General features: G+C 48.2%; 1 protein-coding gene across 1 annotated transcript in view; it reads left to right on the plus strand.

Moving 5' to 3' along the window:
* Window positions 1–2,925: 2,925 nt before the first annotated feature.
* LOC131213424 (protein lap4) overlaps window positions 2,926–13,432 on the plus strand; it is a 42,430-nt gene continuing 31,923 nt past the window's right edge. The window contains exon 1 of the mRNA XM_058207461.1: window positions 2,926–3,087. Coding sequence (XP_058063444.1) covers window positions 2,926–3,087 — 162 coding nt within the window. The remainder of the gene's footprint in view (window positions 3,088–13,432) is intronic.

Raw genomic sequence — 13,432 nt, forward strand, 5'->3', positions numbered from 1 at the left:
AAATCGTACCTTCTCGTTCGGGTAAAATCGGCTCCGGTAAAATCGTAACGAATCCACATTCGCCCTCCCCTAGTACAACATAAAACATATTCGCGTTGCCAATGGTGTGTATCCCCGTGTACTTAGTTTCGGTCTCCGCTGAAAGGCGTAAGTCGTGTGAAGTGGTTTGGTTATCATCGGTCGGGAACAGTGGACAGTATCGCCGGACTCGTCAGCATAAAAAGCGGCAGGTAGCCGAAGTGTTGGGACTCCGGGAAACGCTCCGCGGGAAGTTGTTCGCTTGTTCGCTTGGTTCCTGTGTATACGGTGCTGTGTAGCATTTCCGCTTGCTCGTAGATCCGTGGTGCGCCCATTCACACGGTGGCCGAGTTTGGTGGCCACACGGTTCTTTCACCAGCAGTCAGTCAGTCAGGTACGCGCGGTCGACCAGAGTGCGAGTGACACCGAGCGAGCGAGCGAGAAGCGCTTCGCCGTGGGGAATGTGCGAGAGCGAGTGCGTGCGAGAATCGACCAGCAGCCCATCAAACGCGCGTCGTCTGTCGGTGTATGTGTACGGGGGCGCGTTTGTATTTACCAAGCAACAATTCTACAAAAGCCAAAAAAAAAACAATGGCCCAAGTGTCACGGCAATTGTTACGGCTTAATTGTGGACCGCGATGCCAGCCAGCCAGCTAGAGTGAACAGGCGAATCACTTCTCTCGCTCTCTCTCTCGCGTTGCTCTCTCTCTACCATTGACCGTGTCTTTGCCCTTCTGTGGTACCCACGTTTTGTGGCTACCACCCCGGGGTTTGCGAGGCTCCATTGATGGGGCGAAATTCGTGTAGCAGAAAAGGTTTTGGTTGTTGCCGTTTTTGCTTGGTCCACCGTTCTACGGTGCAGCGCGATGCATCAGCGCGGCGCTACTCGCTCCAGTTCGCGGTGGTGGTGTGTGCCTTTGACTCCATTGAGCGACAATCAGCTCGAACCACCACCACCACCACGCTCATGCCACTGGATTCCTGTGTGTGCTGGTGTGTGCGGCTGGCTTGTCCGCCGTCACCTTTGAGGCCGTGGCAACGGTGTGTGCATTCCACCAGCGGGCGCTGGAGAGGTTGCAGCGCGACGCCGTGTGCTAGAGCGTGATCGTCTCATTCTTTTATCTCTGCCACCTTCTGCTTTCTAACCCTTTTCACCCTCTCTCTCGCGCGCGCACTCTCTCGCTCGCTCGCTCGCTCCCATTCGTTCCGGCAGTGTTTCAACCGTGTTGGGAACAGGGTGTAACACCCGGATCGAACCGGATGCGCCCCCCCAACAACGGTACATTTGGCTGTGAGCCTTGTCACCGCCTGCCGAGTGCCCGGTTCGTGTGCGCCCCAATCGGCCAACCTTTCGGGTTGACTCCGATTTGCCGCACTCCTGTGACACGCACCCGTGGAATCACTGACCTCTCTGTGGCCATTCTGGAATGCCAACGCCGCACGCACGGCGCGGTGCCCCTGGTAACGCCGCGATCGTGTCGTGCTTATGTGTATGTGCCCCCCACCCCTTCTCTCTCTCACGGTGGTGGGCGTGCGTGCGCGCAAAGTGCAGAAGTGGGCCCGCCGTCAGAAAGCGAAAAATGGCCACGGCAGTTACGGGGCGGCCGGCCGTGGCTTGACCACCACACACGGTATTACTCATCCGAACCATCCGGCCGGGTGTGACGACTTGTGCGTGGGTTGTGTGCGCCCTGTGTGTTGATTCATGCTCTCTCCTGTTCCACACTTTCGGAGGTCGTTACCATAGAGCCCGATCGAGCGCTTGTGGTTGTGGTGTGGTTGATGTTTGGTGTTGTATTGCCCCAGCAGCAATCAATCCTGGTAGTCTGGGGGAAGCCCTTACGCTGTGAGATCATCCTTCGAACGGTAAAGCAAACACACTGAGCCAGACACACTTATCGCACGCACAACTTCAACCAACCAACCGAGACAATCAACCGAGACCGAGGTCCTCCAGGAGAGCTTCAATCAACCGATACGATGGCGTCGGCCGGGGGCAGACGGTAGGGTAGAGGGAGACGGCACAAGGTTCCTTCGACCGGATACAATTCGGAGTGACATTCCGGATCGTCCTCTTGCTTAGACTCTCTGCTCTGCGGGGTTTGGTAATTGCGACCTTCCTTAGCCGCCGTAGGTCTGTAACTCTGCCCTGCTCCACCCAGATCTCCCGGAGCTTTTTTCCCGGAATAGTTTCCAGTCCTCTGAGTTTTTGAGACGGAAAATTTTGCATTAACCTCCCGTACCTTCGCAAAAGTCGTCCTTAGGGACGGGACTTCCCCGCGCATCGGAAGGCTATCACCAATCAACTAACCAACATCAACACACCCACCAACTCCCCCCCTAAAGACCTGTTGTGACAATTTTAATTGTTTTGCAGATTTTTACACAACTTGCTGCGAATTTTTGTCCTTCGGCGTCCCCCCCCCCCCCCCCTGTCTCTCTCTCTCAGGTATCTAATCGGTCGCGGATCTTGCGTTGGCTCCGATCAGACGTTCAAGTATTAGCGGCGCCGGCGTTTGATTTTTTCAATCGTATGTAGCTACTGCGTGCCAACAACGTACACACGATGGTAAAGGTGGTCGCTGCCATCTAGTAGGGCTACGATATTAGAATAGTGGCGGTTTAGTGAATTTAGAGTGCGGGAGTGCAGGCTCTGCGTGCGCGTAGTGTATCTCTAGTCGATCCCGCAAGCAAGAGAAGAAAAAAAAACACCAAACGGCGGCACTACACCGGTGGTGGGTTCGTGGGTGTTGGCCATCGGCCATCGCAAATCCGGCGCCGGGCGGCGGAACCACCGACGGAAACAGCGCCACAGGCACAGGCTCAGGTGAGCCGTCGCTTCCTGGCCACGGTTTGCCGGGTGTGCTGCGCCGGGCTGTCCACCGGGACCGGCCCCTCCGCGCCAGGATGTTCAAGTACATACCCATCTTCAAGGGATGCAACCGACAGATCGAGTACGTGGACAACCGGCACTCGTCGTTGCCGAACGTGCCGGAGGAGATCTTCCGCTACTCGAACAGTCTGGAGGAGCTGCTGTTGGACGCGAACCATATCCGCGATCTGCCAAAGGTAGGTGGTTACCCTCCCTTAGAGAGGATCATACTTTCCTTTTCCGTCAGATTTTTTGTAGCTTGTAATATGCAGCAGGGCTGAGTCACTGAGTTACGTGCGCGCGCGCGCTGTCTTCACTACCGAACAGCGCCTCAACTCTTTTGTAATCTTTGCGATGATTGCGACTTGCGAGGAATCGGAAGATATGTCGCGAACTTTCGTTCAATCACACGCACTCAATCGTAGATATTCAACCATAAATGTAGGGCACCGGCACACCTGGGCTCATGGTCTAGTAGGGGTACACCACCTTTATTGCGAACATGGTATTGAAACATAAGGATATAAATATTAGGTTAGCTAAAAAAAATCCATTATTTTTGGGTGAAATTCAAAACTATATTTATCCGGTTTTCAATGGTCCGATTTGCGTCAAATATGCACCGTTTTCTTGGAAAATTTGTTGCCTTTTCGAAAATACCTTCAAAAAATGGCTCTTTTGTAGAAGGTTTAGTCGGTATTGCCGAAAATCTCGAGCAATCCATTTTCACAATGCTTTCTTGATCTCAGCTGTAATCCCTCGCAAAATTTTGTAATGTAAGAGAAAGGTGTCAATCGCTTAGTCACTAAAGACGTGCGTAACATTTCGTTGTCCTGGTTTCTGGTCAATTGCTAGCTTTGAACGATCCAATTCTTGACAGTAGAGATCTGAATTGAGTGTTTAGCCACACGAAAGTAACTCGTAATAAACGATTCCTTTCAAGTCTCACCATATACCCAGTAGAACATTCCTAGCCGTTATTCCTGGTTTGGCCACCGGTTATACTACTTCACCACGCTTAGACCACGTTCATTTTCAGAGAGTATTGTCGTATGTATTCCATTTCTTCTCCCGAGTACCCTTCCGTTTAAGAAATGGTACGATTTTATTCCGTTTGGCCAAAATTGCGCCGATGGAAATTGGAGCCATCAAGTTTTTTTGGTGTAAATAGGGTGGCGCCCAAACATCGAGCTTCTTTCTAAGTCCAGCTTTGCGCAAAAGGCTTAAAACTGTTTGATGGGTAATCTTTGGCTTGTGCTCTGATTACTAAAATGCCGATCAACTTTGATTTTTTCAGTGATTTTATCGACATTTTCGATGACATGTCTACCTAGGCTTTAACACAATAAATAACTGAAACGGGTTGACGAAACCAAAATTTCACCTAGCTAGCTGTTAGATTATCGGCGCCATAAACATCACGCAAAATTTGAGCGGCCTAGCTTGAATTTTGGCCTTTTTCATCATCTTAAAACTGTAAAATGTACCGAATTTTCTCTCAGTTGACCTTCATTGTTAACACCCTGTAACTCACAAACGAATGGAACAAACCATAAACATAGAAAGCATTTTTTTTAAGTGTAAAGTATCAGCTTTAAAACGAGCCTAAACTGTAACTGAAACTGTACGATCGATACTTCACGAGATCTACCATCTAGCCATCTACCGAGAAAAGAATGGATTTCTTTTTAGCCAACCTAATATTAAAAACAAAAACGAAAAACGAATCAAAATTCAAATAGCAACAACTACAAAAAAATGGCTCGAAATTCTCTCACGGGCGTGTATCGTAACTTGCTTTAGGTTTTTTCTTAAGCGCGCGGAACTACCCGAAATTTATGTGTCGATAGTGTCCAAACCCACTTACATCCACCCCCAAAGCATTGTACGCACCTTGGTTATGCTGCCCCCCCGAAGAAGGCAATTTTCTTCTTTCTACCCCTCTCTTTTTCTCGCGTATTTTGTCTTTTTATGTGTCTTTTCTTTTACCCATTTTCTTGCCGAGAAGTCTTTAACTAGTGTCCAGGTCCAAGTGCCCCTGGTACGACATGCTTTGGTTTATGTGTACCTGAACGATGGTTCTAGGGGGAGGGGTGCGACAGAGAGAGCGAGAGAGAGTCGGTCGTTTTTTCTGCGCATAATAATGGTGAATGAGGTTTTCGCTTGTCCGTCACGGACGCAAGCCGCCCCCCTTTGTCCGTTCCGTTCTGTGGTGCGTCGTCGTGCGCAGGTTGTAAATCAAAGGCTTCTCTCGAACAGTCTCCAGCGGAGGATCGAATCCACCACCGTTCCGCGACGCCTGTCCGCATTTCACGATGGGCGATCATTCCCTTTGACGACGATCCTTTTTGCACATTTTTACGGCTGCCATTGGTTGCATCGGGTTTGACGTTTGTTTTTAAATGTAAATGCCTTCCTTCCGTGCGATATTTTGCTCATTGTAAAAATCAATATAACGTGTTACATTGGCAACAAATTAGGCATATAAATATGGCACAGAGGCACCCGTTCAAACGGTGCGGTGTGCATGCGGTTGCGCGGCTGTATGTAATCCCCATCAAATATCATACACCTGTATTAGCGGTTTGTGCACCAATAAAACACTTTTCTGAACACAGCTCTGTCCATTCTATGATGATAATAATGATTATAAAATACCGATAAGTATTGAATTTTCATCAGATCGAAATGAAAGTGTGTTTCTCGGATATGGTTTCCCTTTCTTCTACTGCATCTGCTCACTCGACACTGAGGATGACGAATTGCTGACAGCTTTCGCCATGCAACTGCGTCCGCGAAGAGTGAACGGAGTGCAAGTGGAACGAATTAAGCAGTTACTTCACGGGTACGGTATTCTGCATGCATTGCGGAACCGGCATGAATGAACGATTGTGGTCGGTGCTTCATTCATCGCTATTCCGAGATTCGTTCGCAGATTCGAAGAACACTACATACCACGCCCAGTCCAAGCCCGGAGCCGGACTTGCATCGTTCCGGAGTCATCGTTATAGCGCCATCGTCATTGGCGAATGCCGATGTTTTGCCGATGGGGCGCGCAACTTGTTGAGTCGCGCCCGTGACTCTCGCCACTTGTTGCCCAATTTTCCACACGGCGCACCACAGTTTCCGGGCGGGGCGTTCAAGGCGGATTTTCCTGTAGCCACCTCCTGACATTGACCCTGTATGGGCCTGCTGCCCCGGCGCGCATTAACTGATTAGACGCCCCCGGTATATGAATGAAAAACCCCCCGGCGAATCCGAATTATAAGTCCATAACAATTGCTGCGCTGACGCTCGTGTCGCAAGGGTGTCGCTCTCGCCGGACGCTCCACTTCCCGGAAGTAGCCGGCTACGGAGGAGAGCACAGGTTTGGCCCTTCAGACAGACTATTCGGTGCGAATCGTAGCGATAAGCGAACGAATCCCTCCCTGCAGCCTCTGCTCGGTTTCCGGAAACCGTTTCCGGGCTGTGAAACCATTTTTCTTAACGAGCGCGCCACCCCCAGGATTATGTGACGTTCCGGGAACGATAGAATGTGGCGACCATGCGGACCTTTCGGTCTATTGGGCTACCGGAAGGGGGGATTTGAGCGGCTCGGACGAGGATCTGTGTGAATTATTTTTCGCCCGTCGGCGTGGTGGCTTCTCTTTTTTGTTTGTTACCCTTTCCTCGCTGGGAGCTGTGCTGTGCTCGGAGGCTGTGTGCTCGTTTGTGGTGCTCCAGTGGAGGAGGCCACGGACGGACGAGTCCAGGCCGGCCCCATAATAGCGAGCGAGGTTTATGTTACACAACAGCGCGGCGGCCAAAACGATAAGAAGCAACACAGGGGAAAAAAATGAATAAGTTTCTATTAATAGAGTGCCCCCTTGTCCAGGTTGCGCCCGGAGGAAAAAGCACCGCCGCCGCCGGACCGTCGTCCCATAGCATCGTCGGTGGGTTTCGTTCGCGATGGCCAACACACGCCTGAACCCTTTTGCGCTCCCTCCAGGAACCGTGTGACTGAAATGAAAGAAAACTCCTGCACCCCAAAATTGCGCCACGCGTCCCTCCCCCCCCAAAGTGTATGTAGGGATTTTTGTGTGCGTGGGTGTGCACGCAGATGTGCACCTCGCACAGAGGGGGGAGGGAGGAGGTTTTGCGGGGCACACGGCGTGAACCATTTGTTGCAGTGGGCGGGAAAGGCGGGAAAACAAAGTACTTCAAAGTACTTCTTTGTTACGGCCGTGTGCGCGGAAAATCGCGTCATCATGGTTGTGTGGGTGTGGTGGTGGTGGTGGTGCTGTGTGTAGGCTGCTTACGGTCGCTGCACACAAATTTGCAATAACAAAAAACCTTTTTGTTCTTTTCGGTCAGCCTGGGTTTAAAATTTGAATTTTCAAATCAAATCGCGTGTCCGTGACCGAAACTTTCTGTACCTTCTTTCTTGATTTTAGGAGTCTGGTTCGGGGGAGAGAGCAAGGACATACAAACCACTAGAACGCGGTACCAATAGACGGCGCACAACGACGAAACCACTCTCGTCGCACTGCGCAGCGTTTTTAGGCGGGCACAACGCGCGTTGTTGTTGGTTTACACTCCGCTGCGTACCGATGATGATGATGATGTTTGCACAAATCTGGCACAAACAAACAAACAAACATAGGGCAGGAGGCGGCGGCAGGCGGTGCAGATCAATGGAAGGGGCCACACTTGCGGTAGTAGTTCAGTATATATTTCGTTTTGGGTCCAGAGCTCCGCACTTTCAAACCTGATTTTTGGTTTGAAATATTTGTGGGCAATCCGAATGTAGCGATTCCCCGTTGGTTAACATTCGTGTTTCGCTGGAAAAAAGAAATCGATAAAATGCATGGTTATGCTTGTAGGGTTTTTTTCCCCACACTACCACCTGCCTATGTGCGTTGATTAGGGTGTTGAAATTTCAGTTTCGGTAACTTGTACGATAAGGATAAGGGAAACGATAGCAAAATCATAACGCTTTTGTTGCCCCGGGGGACAAATGTAGTAAAAAGTGCTTAATTTCCACCGTGCGTGGAGAGGTGTACGTTCAAACCCACTACACAAGACCTCTCAGATGAGGGTGCTCCGATTTTAACAGCTTTTGTAGCGGCCTGTATAGTCTGCAACACCTGTTGTGCAATATTGTGCCATTATTATGTTCAAAAGGACCGCCCGGCGGTGGTGAGTCCGCATTAATTATTTATAAATTTTATGATCGAGAACGGAATTCCGTTGATGGCCGTCACACAACTTGTTTTATTTATTTTCGATTAATGTCCGCCCTTTATTGAAAGACCACATGCGGGGTCCATATGTCGAGGCGAGGGTGTCAAGAAAAGGTTTTCCACGAAGTGGTGTCGCTACAGTCAAACGAACAATTTTACCTATTCCTGTGTATGTTCTTGACGAGAAAAAAATGGACGAAAGAACCTGGTATACCGGAACTCTACGAGCATACGTTGGTGTAGTCCTTTCAACAGTGCAATTATGCATGATATTGTGTACCAGAGGAATGCTAAAGTACTAGGCTGTGTATAAAGTTTCGCGGGTCGATACCAGAGGGCGCTGCTACCAGTTTAATTTTTTTTGCTATATTGGTACACTCTTCATATGAACGTATGTGAAGTAACATTTCAATCGGGCACTTAATTTTTTTTTACCAACCATTCAATATCGACGTGTCATAGTATTTTTTACAGCTGTTATGACGTCATCAATTGACGAAAAACCCTTTTCCGCGTACGATTTTTTTTAGATCTGAAAACAGAGAGAAGTCGCTAGGGGCCAAATCTGGCGAATAGGGTGGATACTCCAACAATTCGAACTTTAATTAATGGATTTTTGCCATTTTCAAAATGCTCTTTCATTGCCCTGATGAAAGAGGATGTTTTTCTTCTTTGAACCGGGTCTTTTTTCACGAATTTTTACTTTCAGTAGGTCGAGAATGTTCAATAATCAAAATTTATTGTTTTACCAGTTTGCAAATAATCGGCTAACAAAATTTCATTCATATCAAACAAAACTGATGGCATCCATCTTTATAGGCAATTTGTGGACGAACTCGTTTAGGAACCAAAGAAAACGGTTCACACCACTCCTTAGCCTCTTGCTTTGATCAGGATCTTGGTGATAGACCCAAGTTTCATCTCCAGTGATGATTCGATGCGCAAAATCTACTTTATCCTACCGAAAACGCTTTAAATGTTGTCAAGAAAGCTGTATTCGAATGCATTTTTAGCGAATGCGGCACCCATTTTGTAAACAGCTCTTAGGAACCCAAAATTTCAGTGAAAATATTGGTTATACTACTCAATGAGATGGCCTAATACTAAATCTCTTTAAGTGGTTCGACGATTTTCCAAAACGATATCTGGTATTTTTTTACGATGTCAGGCGTTGTGTCTGTTTTTTGACGTTTTTGACATGGATCGTCTTGAAGGCTACTACGATCGTGTTTCAACTCAGAAACCCCCCTTTTAAGCACCTAATTAAAGGTGAAGAATCCTTATACACTTTCAACATTCGTTCAAAATTTTCCTTTGCTTTTAAACCTTCCAAAAATAAAAATTCATTAGCACGATTACATGATTTTTTCCATTGTAAAAAATACTGTGACACGTCGATACTAAATAGCTTGGAAAAAATTAATTAAGAGACCGTTTGAAGTGAAACTTAGCCTACGTTATGAAGAGTGTACAAATATAATATAAAACAATTCGATCGTAGCAGCCTCCTCTGGCATCAACCCGGAAAACTGTATACACAGCCTAGTATTCTTATTAATCAGTTCCAGTGGCCGATGAGGGATGAGCGTTGTGAATGGGCAGAAACAACTATGTTCGATGTTTTCTCAGATAGGTTCAAAAGATTGCGACAGAGTGTCCTGAGCCACAGCCTTGTAGTTGAGTCTGTGAAGACGGAAAATAAAAGATCAAAAAGAAAGTTTAGGTTCAAAAGAAAAATCAATTATAGTATACGGTATTTAATAGTGTCGATTTTACGGCACGAGCGTATAACCATCAACATCCAAGAGTTCCGAGCCGAAAGACCGGTCTAGCTGATAATTGCAAATGTGTATAATTCTCATACTCAGATTTAATTTCGCTACTGTTCGGCTATTGGGGTTCGGATTCGGCTTCGGATGCTGGGAAAAATTGACCCACGGTGTTCCCCAGATGGAGGTGTTTATCGATAATTTTAAGTAGGAAGATCCTTCCTGACGGTTTACTGAAGCACATTGCTCATACCGAAACCGAATGCTATACTAGGACGGGGGCCCCATTGCCAAACAGTGGGCAGGTTGGGTGAGGAATATCTGAGGACGGATGTGGGCGCCACGTGCAAGTGCATCACTCGGGTTTCCGACGAAATTTCAGATGGTCGTTAACATACACGCCTCTCGTTTTGTGCGGCGTAGCGGAGCCGCATTTGTCACATCTGGCATTTCAATTAGTCATCGACACATTTAGTTTTGTTTGATGTTGGTTTGGTAGTTTTGGGTTCACTTTTTCACATCTAATTTCTTCGTGTTGCTCGGTATTATAGCACTGTGTAGTAGATTATTATTAATTATGTGTAATAAAATTCCGATTTGTGTTGCTGAATGCTGAATTCATGAGATATCAATTTCTATATCGGCTTGTAAAATAAAATGGTCGTTGGCCATTCTGGGTGATGTATACGCTGAAGCACTCGGACGCGACTAAGAGGATTTCGTCCCGGGTTTGGACAGAGCCCATGTTTCAGATGCATTTGTAAACACTGGGATTACAAAGGTTCTGTATAACCTAAGCCTAACGCAAATTTGCTCAGTTATGTCATGTTTAGTAACTAACCTAGGTGAAGCTGACGGCGACTTGGGATTGTCGGCATTAGTATGTCACCATCGGCCACGGGTGCTACTTGTTGGTAGAGCTGCGCTGATGGTGATGTCACCATGAATTTGGTCTTGCCCAATCCCCATGTAAGCCTACAGCTCCATCGAAGAATCTTCGATCTATAATGACTATGTCATCAGCATAGGTCAGGATCGGGCTGGACTTTTGAAGTAGATAGTCCATGAGGGGTGTCCACTCCAGAGTCTAGGATGGTACGTTCCAGTGCGATGTTGAAAGGTAGACTGGTCAAGCCATCCCCTTGACGTTGGTAATGGTCATTATAACAAGTCTCCTAAGTTTGGCCAGTGTTCCGAGTCATCCTCTCAAGAATCTGTCGCGTGGCGAAAGTTTGATCAGTGGTAGACTTACAGTGGTCCACGATAGTTACCCATTACCTCGTCAACGTATTGGGGCTTGTATTTGGGCCAAAGTATTTTCAACCTTGTGCCGGCAGCAGGGGTGACCTTAGGGATGAAGTTGTTGTAAAATTCTCTCGTGAGTCCGTAGCGAACTCGGCGAATTTTTCCTCGAGTTCACGTAGCCTTTGTTCTTCCTACGATCAATTCTCGTTCCTGTGAACCTGCTCTTCTCATCTGAGAATAAACTGAGTCTACTTCGTCTACTGAGAATAAAACACTCTCCGATTGCCGTCACGTGAGCGTCTCTCCGTCTACCCGGTGGATTTACCCGTGCCCAGTCAGGAAGTCTGGGCTAAGTAGAGCTTGATATCCCAGTCCCCAGGAACTCTGGGCTTACTTACGGTGTAGCCTTGGAGGTCTGAATCCGCGAACCCTTTTCCTCCCATCCAGGCATCAATATTCTCGATTGCTCTATGCTCCTATTACTTCCCTGAAACAATGGTGCGCTCTGTGTGTGTGCCCCCGGAAGCGCCTGGAAGTGCTGACGCAGTAGATTGGTGAAGTTCCCCAATTCAGAACATGATGCTGTCCACCAGCCAGCCAGCGAGGCAGAGAGAGCCCGCGCGAGTACGGCGAAATGGTGGTCGGTTCGTGGAATGCGATTGCGATTTGCAGGCAAAACAAAAGCTCATTTTGCAATCAACAACGTCCGCCCCCAGCTCCCCCCCTGCCTAGCAACCCCGCCAACCATCATCGCGGCATCATCGCATCACCAGGTCGGAGTGTTCAATTAAACTGGTGAGCTGCTCTCAACATATCAACAACTCCCCGGAGCCACCCACCACAGCTCTACACGATGAAACGGCAAGGCAAGGCGAGGAGAGTAGGCCACTACCCACAGACCCTGCTCCAATCCCTTCCCCAACCCGCCTTGGGCTGGCCTCCGGGAGACGAAGCTGTGGACATTGTCCCAGTTTCCGTTTCCCGTTTCTGGGGAGACGCGCCGCGCCGCACAGGAGGCAGGGTGCTTTATACAGCTGCGCGCACGTGTCTGCCTGCGTACCGCGGGGCGGTTTATTTTATTTCCGTTCTCGTTTTCGTGCCGCGCGCGCGGTATCGTGTTTCCGTTTCGTCCGTGTCGTCCGCCGCTCCTATTGGTTCTCTCGGATGTTCGCTTCGCATAGGATGATGGGCTCAGGACAGTGTTGGGTGCAGCATTTGCACCCAACATGCAACCGCAAACCAATGGCGGCCAAGGAATGTAGCCGTCCAAATTGGTTACATATTTGCGATAAAATTGATCCAGGCAAGTTGGAGGGAATCAATCATCTTTCCCGTCGTGTGATTGGTCTGATTTATTTTTGGATGAAAATTCGAGCCAAAAAAAGGAGCAGAAATGTTTGGAGTTGACCACATACTGAACGAGTTCCCAAACGCCTGAGTGCCGTGGGAATGATTAGAAAAATGTTTTATTGAGTTGCGAGGCGTTCTAGTGCCGGATCGTCATTGGCGAGGAAAAAGGGGATTTATTATGAGAATCCTAACCGCAAAAACGGCCTGGGTACAACAGGACCTGTTGAACCAGGTCCATCGCAACCGCAAGCGAAATATTCACTGTGGAAAGGATATGAAAGGTGTGGTAAGCTTTTAAAACTTAATGCGTTCGAAGATAGCTTTGGCCAACAGAAACGATCAGAATGGGATAAAAAGATAACTGCTGCGCTTTCGGACTACTATTTGTTCCGTTGCATGTGTAACGATTCGGCAGCACATTCACTTCAGAGGTTCACTTCTAATGAAAGTATTGAAAAATGGAACTTTGATAGATGAGGCGTTCTATCGACTATCTGGAACTATCAGAACGATGGAAACAAAGTTGATTCGGAGACCTTACAATACGTAACAGCGTCCGATAAGGGCTCCCGAGTTTTCTTAGCCCACTTTGGCAGTACTACGTTTTGCATTGAGTTGTTATTTTATCGAACATTAAAATAAAGGTCGGCGCTCTGGTATGCTGAACTCTGACCCAGCCGTCGACCCATTCGTCTGCGAACGCAGACGCCATCCTCTACTGTCTTTGGCGGTCTACGGATCTACTATCTTGATGGACCATGGTCGAAGAAACCGGCGCATCGGGCAGGGAATCGTTAAAATCGAACCGGGGCATTTCTGTAATTAAAGCTTAAAAAAATATCGAAAGGCAAGCCCAGCAAGTAGCACTAGCACTGTTTGCACTGGTGGCGAAGCAATACCGCTGGTCTGAGCTCTGAAGCTGTGGGGTGTGAACGTGCCGCAGGTGGCATTACGTT

This window comes from Anopheles bellator, chromosome X (genome assembly GCF_943735745.2).
Source record: "Anopheles bellator chromosome X, idAnoBellAS_SP24_06.2, whole genome shotgun sequence".
NCBI lineage: Eukaryota > Metazoa > Arthropoda > Insecta > Diptera > Culicidae > Anopheles > Anopheles bellator.